General features: G+C 58.2%; 1 protein-coding gene across 1 annotated transcript in view; it reads right to left on the minus strand.

Moving 5' to 3' along the window:
* Positions 1 to 5,135: 5,135 nt before the first annotated feature.
* LOC106899232 overlaps positions 5,136 to 9,552 on the minus strand; it is a 4,910-nt gene continuing 493 nt past the window's right edge. Inside the window, exons 2-4 of the mRNA XM_014960973.1 lie at positions 8,866 to 9,342; positions 8,097 to 8,114; positions 5,136 to 5,924 (exon numbers count right to left, since the gene is read on the minus strand). Coding sequence (XP_014816459.1) covers positions 5,271 to 5,924; positions 8,097 to 8,114; positions 8,866 to 9,342 — 1,149 coding nt within the window. The 3' untranslated portion in view covers positions 5,136 to 5,270. The remainder of the gene's footprint in view (positions 5,925 to 8,096; positions 8,115 to 8,865; positions 9,343 to 9,552) is intronic.

Here is a 9,552-nt window from a genome sequence, read left to right on the forward strand (position 1 = left end):
ACGCCCCCCGATTCGTGGCCACGCCCCCCTCCATTGCTGGTTGCGCCCCCCGCGCTTCTGGCCACGCCCCCGGGTCCTGGCCACGCCCACCAGGATTTTGGCCACGCCCCCTCCGGCTCCTGGCCACGCCCCCTCCCCGGCGCTGCCCCGAGGGAGTGGGGAGAGACGGGGGATGGGGGGGAACTGGTTTGTACTGGGCTGTACTGGGATGTACTGGGCTGTACTGGTTTGTACTGGTCCGTACTGGTCCATACTGGTGTGTACTGGTCCGTACTGGTCATTGATAATGGTCTGTACTGGTCTGTGCTGGTCCATAATGACCCCTTACTGGTCTGTACTGGTCTGTACTGGTTTGTACTGGTGTGTACTGGTCTTTACTGGTCATTGATAATGGTTTGTACTGGTGTGTACTGGTCTGAACTGGTTTGTACTGGTCTGTACTGGGCTGTACTGGTTTGTACTGGTGTGTACTGGTCTTTACTGGTCATTGATAATGGTTTGTACTGGTGTGTACTGGTCTGAACTGGTTTGTACTGGTGTGTACTGGTCTGTACTGGTCTACTACGGTCTGTACTGGTCCATAATGGCCCATACTGGTCTGTACTGGTCATTAACAATGGCCTGTACTGGTCCATAGTGGTCTGTACTGGTCTGTACTGGTCCGTACTGGTCTGTACTGGTCATTGACAATGGTCTGCACTGGTTTGTACTGGGCTGTACTGGTCCACACTGGTCCGTACTGGTCCATAATGGTTCATACTGGTCTGTACTGGTCCGTACTGGTCTGTACTGGTCATTGACAATGGTCTGCACTGGTTTGTACTGGGCTGTACTGGTCCACACTGGTCCGTACTGGTCCATAATGGTTCATACTGGTCTGTACTGGTCCGTACTGGTCTGTACTGGTCATTGACAATGGTCTGCACTGGTTTGTACTGGGCTGTACTGGTCCACACTGGTCCGTACTGGTCCATAATGGTTCATACTGGTCTGTACTGGTCCGTACTGGTCTGTACTGGTCATTGACAATGGTCTGCACTGGTTTGTACTGGGCTGTACTGGTCCACACTGGTCCGTACTGGTCCATAATGGTTCATACTGGTCTGTACTGGTCCGTACTGGTCTGTACTGGTCATTGACAATGGTCTGCACTGGTTTGTACTGGGCTGTACTGGTCCACACTGGTCCGTACTGGTCCATAATGGTTCATACTGGTCTGTACTGGTCCGTACTGGTCTGTACTGGTCATTGACAATGGTCTGCACTGGTTTGTACTGGGCTGTACTGGTCCACACTGGTCCGTACTGGTCCATAATGGTTCATACTGGTCTGTACTGGTCCGTACTGGTCTGTACTGGTCATTGACAATGGTCTGCACTGGTTTGTACTGGGCTGTACTGGTCCACACTGGTCCGTACTGGTCCATAATGGTTCATACTGGTCTGTACTGGTCCGTACTGGTCTGTACTGGTCATTGACAATGGTCTGCACTGGTTTGTACTGGGCTGTACTGGTCCACACTGGTCCGTACTGGTCCATAATGGTTCATACTGGTCTGTACTGGTCCGTACTGGTCTGTACTGGTCATTGACAATGGTCAGTACTGGTCTGTACTGGTCTGTACTACTGTCTGTACTGGTCCATAACAGCCCATACTGGTCTGTACTGGTCTGCACTGGTCATTGACAATGGTCTGCCCTGGTCCATACTGGTGTGTACTGGTCCGTACTGGTCTGTACTGGTCTGCACTGGTCCATACTGGTCTGCACTGGTCATTGACAATCGTCTGCACTGGTCCGTACTGGTCTGTACTGGTCTGTACTGGTGTGCACTGGTGTATACTGGTTTGTACTGGGCTGTACTGGTTTGTACTGGTTTGTACTTGTTTGTACTGGTCTTTACTGGTCATTGACAATGGTCCGTACTGGTCTGTACTGGTCTGTGGTGGTTTGTACTGGTGTGTACTGGTCCATAATGGTCCGTACTGGTCTGTACTGGTCATTGATAATGTTCTACTCCCCATGGACCTTCTGCCCCTCATGGACCTTCTGGCCCTCATGGACCCCCATGGGCTTCAGGACCCTCATGGACCTTCTGACCCTCTTGGACCTTCTACTCCTTATGGACCTTCTGGCCCTCATGGACCTTCTAGGCCTCAGAAACATCATAGACCTTCTGGCCCTCATGGCTCCTCATGGGCCTTGTGGACCTTCTGGCCCTCATGGACCCCAAGGATCTTCTGGCCCTCATGGACCTTCTAGCCCTCATGGACCTTCTGGCCCTCATGGACCTGTTGGGTGTCATGGACCTTCTACTCTTCAAGGACCTTCTGGCCCTCAGGGACCTTCTAGGCCTCAAGGACCTTCTGGCCCTCATGGACCTTCTGGCCCTCATGGACCCCTATGGACCTCAGAAACATCATGGACCTTCTGGCCCTCATGGACCTTCTGACCCTCATGGACCCCAAGAACCTTCTGACCCTCTTGGACCTTCTGGCCCTCATGGACCTTCTAGGCCTCATGGACCTTCTGGCCCTCAAGGACCTTCTAGGCCTCATGGACCCCTATGGACCTCAGAAACATCATGGACCTTCTGGCCCTCATGGATCTTCTGGCCTTCAAGGACCTCCATGGGTCTCAGAAACATCATGGGCCTTCTAGGCCTCATGGACCTTCTAGGCCTCATGGCTCCTCAAGGACCTTCAAGGGCCTCCTAGATCTCCCAGACCCAGATCTCCGAGGCCTCCCAGTTGTCCCAGTCGCCCCATTGGGGCTCCCAGTCCTTTATTGGGGGGCGGGGGGGGGCGGTTGGGGGGCGACGCCGCCGTAGGCGCGGTAGCGGTGGTTGAGGCCCCGGCGGCCGTGGAGGCCGTGGACCCCAAGGACCTTCTGCCCTCATGGACCTTCTAGTCCTATGGACCCCCATGGGCCTCAGAAACATCATGGACCTTCTGGCCCTCATGGACCTTCTGGTCCTCATGGACCTTCTAGTCCCTATGGACCTTCTACTCCTCAAGGAACTTCTGCCCCTCATGGACCTTCTGACCCTCATGGACCTTCTACTCCCCATGGACCTTCTGCCCCTCATGGACCTTCTGGCCCTCATGGACCCCCATGGGCTTCAGGACCCTCATGGACCTTCTGACCCTCTTGGACCTTCTACTCCTTATGGACCTTCTGGCCCTCATGGACCTTCTAGGCCTCAGAAACATCATAGACCTTCTGGCCCTCATGGCTCCTCATGGGCCTTGTGGACCTTCTGGCCCTCATGGACCTTCTAGGCCTCAAGGACCTTCTGGCCCTCAAGGACCCCCATGGCCCTCATGGACCTTCTACTCCTCATGGACCTTCTGGCCCTCAGGGACCTTCTAGGCCTCAAGGACCTTCTGGCCCTCATGGACCTTCTAGTCCTCATGCACCTTCTAGTCCTTGTGGACCTTCTGGCCCTCATGGACCTGTTGGGTGTCATGGACCTTCTGGCCGTCATGGACCCCCATGGGTCTTGTGGACCTTCTGGCCCTCATGGACCCCAAGGATCTTCTGGCCCTCAAGGACCTTCTGGCCCCCAAGGACCTTCTGCCCCTCATGGACCCCCATGTGCTTCAGGACCCTCATGGACCTTCTGGCCCTCAGGGACCTTCTACTCCCCATGGACCTTCTGGCCCTCATGGACCTTCTAGTCCTCAAGGACCTTCTAGGCCTTGTGGCCCCTCATGGACCTTCAAGGGCCTCCTAGATCTCCCAGACCTCCAAGGCCTCCCAGTTGTCCCAGTTGCCCCATTGGTGCTCCCAGTCCTTTATTGGGGGGCGGGGGGGGGCGGTTGGGGGGCGATGCCGCCGTAGGCGCGGTAGCGGTGGTTGAGGCCCCGGCGGCCGTGGAGGCCGTGGACCCCAAGGACCTTCTGCCCTCATGGACCTTCTAGTCCTATGGACCCCCATGGGCCTCAGAAACATCATGGACCTTCTGGCCCTCATGGACCTTCTGGTCCTCATGGACCTTCTAGTCCCTATGGACCTTCTACTCCTCAAGGAACTTCTGCCCCTCATGGACCTTCTGACCCTCATGGACCTTCTACTCCCCATGGACCTTCTGCCCCTCATGGACCTTCTGGCCCTCATGGACCCCCATGGGCTTCAGGACCCTCATGGACCTTCTGACCCTCTTGGACCTTCTACTCCTTATGGACCTTCTGGCCCTCATGGACCTTCTAGGCCTCAGAAACATCATAGACCTTCTGGCCCTCATGGCTCCTCATGGGCCTTGTGGACCTTCTGGCCCTCATGGACCCCAAGGATCTTCTGGCCCTCATGGACCTTCTAGCCCTCATGGACCTTCTGGCCCTCATGGACCTGTTGGGTGTCATGGACCTTCTACTCTTCAAGGACCTTCTGGCCCTCAGGGACCTTCTAGGCCTCAAGGACCTTCTGGCCCTCATGGACCTTCTGGCCCTCATGGACCCCTATGGACCTCAGAAACATCATGGACCTTCTGGCCCTCATGGACCTTCTGACCCTCATGGACCCCAAGAACCTTCTGACCCTCTTGGACCTTCTGGCCCTCATGGACCTTCTAGGCCTCATGGACCTTCTGGCCCTCAAGGACCTTCTAGGCCTCATGGACCCCTATGGACCTCAGAAACATCATGGACCTTCTGGCCCTCATGGATCTTCTGGCCTTCAAGGACCTCCATGGGTCTCAGAAACATCATGGGCCTTCTAGGCCTCATGGACCTTCTAGGCCTCATGGCTCCTCAAGGACCTTCAAGGGCCTCCTAGATCTCCCAGACCCAGATCTCCGAGGCCTCCCAGTTGTCCCAGTCGCCCCATTGGGGCTCCCAGTCCTTTATTGGGGGGCGGGGGGGGGCGGTTGGGGGGCGATCATGGACCTTCTGGCCCTCATGGATCTTCTGGCCTTCAAGGACCTCCATGGGTCTCAGAAACATCATGGGCCTTCTAGGCCTCATGGACCTTCTAGGCCTCATGGCTCCTCAAGGACCTTCAAGGGCCTCCTAGATCTCCCAGACCCAGATCTCCGAGGCCTCCCAGTTGTCCCAGTCGCCCCATTGGGGCTCCCAGTCCTTTATTGGGGGGTGGGGGGGGGCGGTTGGGGGGCGACGCCGCCGTAGGCGCGGTAGCGGTGGTTGAGGCCCCGGCGGCCGTGGAGGCCGTAGCGGGTGCTGAGGGCGCCCTGGGGGGTGGGGAGCCAGAAGAGGACGCGGCGGACGCGGGCGTGGACCAAGGCCATGGCGCAGAGAGCGCAGGGCTCCCGCGTCAGGTACACGTCACAGCCCACGCACAGGTAGCCCCCCAGCGCCTCGGGGCCACCGGGGCCACCGGGGTCACCAGGGTCATCAGGGCCACCAAGACCTCCAAGGCTACCAGGATCTCCAGAACTTCCAGAACTTCCGGGGCCATCAGGGTCACCAGAACTTCCAGAACATCCAGAACTTCCAGGGCCTCTAGAACTTCCAGGGCCACCAAGGTCACCAGGATCTCCAGAACTTCCAGGGTCACCAAGACCTCCAGGGTCACCAGGGCCACCAGGATCTCCAGAACTTCCAGGGCCACCAAGACCTCCGGGGCCACAAAGACCTCCAGAACTTCCAGGGCCTCCAGAACTTCCAGAACTTCTAGGGCCTCCAGAACTTTCAGGGCCACCAGGATCTCCAGAACCTCCAGGGCCACCAAGACCTTCAGGATCATCAATGTCCATAGGGGTACCAGCATCTCCAGGGCCACCAGAACCACCAAAACCTCCAGAACTTCCAGAACCTCCAGCTCCACCAGCTCCTCCAGATGCTCCAGAACCTCCAAGACCACCAGGACCTCCAAAACCTCCAAGGCCACCAGAACCTCCAAGACCAGCAGAACCTCTAGAACCTCCAGATCCTCCAGAACTTCCAGAACCTCCAGCTCCTCCAGGGCGGGGGGGGGCGGTTGGGGGGCGATGCCGCCGTAGGCGCGGTAGCGGTGGTTGAGGCCCCGGCGGCCGTGGAGGCCGTGGACCCCAAGGACCTTCTGCCCTCATGGACCTTCTAGTCCTATGGACCCCCATGGGCCTCAGAAACATCATGGACCTTCTGGCCCTCATGGACCTTCTGGTCCTCATGGACCTTCTAGTCCCTATGGACCTTCTACTCCTCAAGGAACTTCTGCCCCTCATGGACCTTCTGACCCTCATGGACCTTCTACTCCCCATGGACCTTCTGCCCCTCATGGACCTTCTGGCCCTCATGGACCCCCATGGGCTTCAGGACCCTCATGGACCTTCTGACCCTCTTGGACCTTCTACTCCTTATGGACCTTCTGGCCCTCATGGACCTTCTAGGCCTCAGAAACATCATAGACCTTCTGGCCCTCATGGCTCCTCATGGGCCTTGTGGACCTTCTGGCCCTCATGGACCCCAAGGATCTTCTGGCCCTCATGGACCTTCTAGCCCTCATGGACCTTCTGGCCCTCATGGACCTGTTGGGTGTCATGGACCTTCTACTCTTCAAGGACCTTCTGGCCCTCAGGGACCTTCTAGGCCTCAAGGACCTTCTGGCCCTCATGGACCTTCTGGCCCTCATGGACCCCTATGGACCTCAGAAACATCATGGACCTTCTGGCCCTCATGGACCTTCTGACCCTCATGGACCCCAAGAACCTTCTGACCCTCTTGGACCTTCTGGCCCTCATGGACCTTCTAGGCCTCATGGACCTTCTGGCCCTCAAGGACCTTCTAGGCCTCATGGACCCCTATGGACCTCAGAAACATCATGGACCTTCTGGCCCTCATGGATCTTCTGGCCTTCAAGGACCTCCATGGGTCTCAGAAACATCATGGGCCTTCTAGGCCTCATGGACCTTCTAGGCCTCATGGCTCCTCAAGGACCTTCAAGGGCCTCCTAGATCTCCCAGACCCAGATCTCCGAGGCCTCCCAGTTGTCCCAGTCGCCCCATTGGGGCTCCCAGTCCTTTATTGGGGGGTGGGGGGGGGCGGTTGGGGGGCGACGCCGCCGTAGGCGCGGTAGCGGTGGTTGAGGCCCCGGCGGCCGTGGAGGCCGTAGCGGGTGCTGAGGGCGCCCTGGGGGGTGGGGAGCCAGAAGAGGACGCGGCGGACGCGGGCGTGGACCAAGGCCATGGCGCAGAGAGCGCAGGGCTCCCGCGTCAGGTACACGTCACAGCCCACGCACAGGTAGCCCCCCAGCGCCTCGGGGCCACCGGGGCCACCGGGGTCACCAGGGTCATCAGGGCCACCAAGACCTCCAAGGCTACCAGGATCTCCAGAACTTCCAGAACTTCCGGGGCCATCAGGGTCACCAGAACTTCCAGAACATCCAGAACTTCCAGGGCCTCTAGAACTTCCAGGGCCACCAAGGTCACCAGGATCTCCAGAACTTCCAGGGTCACCAAGACCTCCAGGGTCACCAGGGCCACCAGGATCTCCAGAACTTCCAGGGCCACCAGGGCCACCAAGATCTCCAGAACTTCCAGGGCCACCAAGACCTCCAGGGCCACCAAGACTTCCAGGGCCTCTAGAACTTTCAGAACTTCCAGGGTCACCAAGACTTCCAGGGCCATCAGAGCCACCAGGATCTCCAGAACTTCCAGGGCCACCAAGACCTCCGGGGCCACAAAGACCTCCAGAACTTCCAGGGCCTCCAGAACTTCCAGAACTTCTAGGGCCTCCAGAACTTTCAGGGCCACCAGGATCTCCAGAACCTCCAGGGCCACCAAGACCTTCAGGATCATCAATGTCCATAGGGGTACCAGCATCTCCAGGGCCACCAGAACCACCAAAACCTCCAGAACTTCCAGAACCTCCAGCTCCACCAGCTCCTCCAGATGCTCCAGAACCTCCAAGACCACCAGGACCTCCAAAACCTCCAAGGCCACCAGAACCTCCAAAACCTCCAGAACCTCCAGGGCCACCACCATCTCCAGTCCAAGGCCACCAGAACCTCCAAGACCAGCAGAACCTCTAGAACCTCCAGATCCTCCAGAACTTCCAGAACCTCCAGCTCCACCAGCTCCTCCAGATGCTCCAGAACCTCCAAGACCACCAGGACCTCCAAAAGCTCTAGGACCTCCAGAACTTCCAGAACCTCCAGAACCACCAAAACCTCCAGAACCTCCAAGACCTCCAGAACCTCCAGCTCCTCCAAGACCACCAGGACCTCCAAAAGCTCTAGGACCTCCAGAACTTCCAGAACCTCCAGCTCCTCCAGAACCTCTGGGGCCACCAAAACCTCCAAGACCACCAGCATCTCCAGAACCTCCAGCTCCTCCAGGACCTCCAGAACCTCCAGCTCCTCCAGCTCCTCCAGGGCCACCAAAACCTCCAGCTCCTCCAGAACCTCTGGGGCCACCAGAACCTCCAGAACCTCCAGGGCCACCAGAACCTCTAGAACCTCCAGCTCCTCCAGGACTTCCAGAACTTCCAAAACCTCCAGGGCCACCACCATCACCAGAACCTCCAGCTCCACCAGAACCTCCAGCTCCTCCAGAACCACCAGGACCTCCAAGACCACCAGGACCTCCAGAACTTCCAGAACCTCCACAACCTCCAAGGCCACCAGAACCTCCAGGGCCACCACCATCTCCAGACCCTCCAGCTCCCCCAGAACCTCCAGGACCTCCAGCTCCTCCAGAACCTCCAAGACCACCAAAACCTCCAGCTCCTCCAGAACCTCCAGCATCTCCAGAACTTCCAGGGCCACCAGGACCTCCAGAACTTCCAGAACCTCCAGCTCCTCCAGAACCTCTAGGACCTCCAAAACCTCCAGCTCCTCCAGAACCTCTGGGGCCACCAGAACCTCCAGAACCTCTAGAACCTCCAGCTCCTCCAGGACTTCCAGAACTTCCAAAACCTCCAGGGCCAACTTCCACGGCCACCAAAACCTCCAGAAGCTCCAGCTCCTCCAGAACTTCCAAAACCTCCAGCACCACCACCATCTCCAGAACCTCCAGGGCCACCAGAACCTCCAGCTCCTCCAGAACCTCCAGCTCCTCCAGAACCACCAGGACCTCCAGAACTTCCAGAACCTCCACAACCTCCAAGGCCACCAGAACCTCCAGGGCCACCACCATCTCCAGAACCTCCAGGGCCACCAAAACCTCCAGCTCCTCCAGAACCTCCAGCATCTCCAGAACTTCCAGGGCCACCAGGACCTCCAGAACTTCCAGAACCTCCAGCTCCTCCAGAACCTCTAGGACCTCCAAAACCTCCAGCTCCTCCAGAACCTCTGGGGCCACCAGAACCTCCAGAACCTCTAGAACCTCCAGCTCCTCCAGGACTTCCAGAACTTCCAAAACCTCCAGGGCCACCACCATCACCAGAACCTCTGGGGCCACCAGAATCTCCACGACCTCCAGAACCTCCAAGGCCACCACCATCTCCAGAACCTCCAGCTCCACCAGAACCTCCAAAACCTCCAAGACCTCCAGAACCTCTAGGACCTCCCCCCGTGGCCCCCCCCCAGGCCCTCCTCTGTCTCCTGGCCACCTCCTCCAGGCAGGCCATGGTGGCGTGTGCCAAGGGATGTCCCCCCTTCCTCCCGTCGTGGCCCA

The sequence above is a fragment of the Calidris pugnax genome, unplaced genomic scaffold, assembly GCF_001431845.1.
Source record: "Calidris pugnax isolate Ruff unplaced genomic scaffold, ASM143184v1 scaffold642, whole genome shotgun sequence".
Classification (NCBI taxonomy): Eukaryota; Metazoa; Chordata; class Aves; order Charadriiformes; family Scolopacidae; genus Calidris; species Calidris pugnax.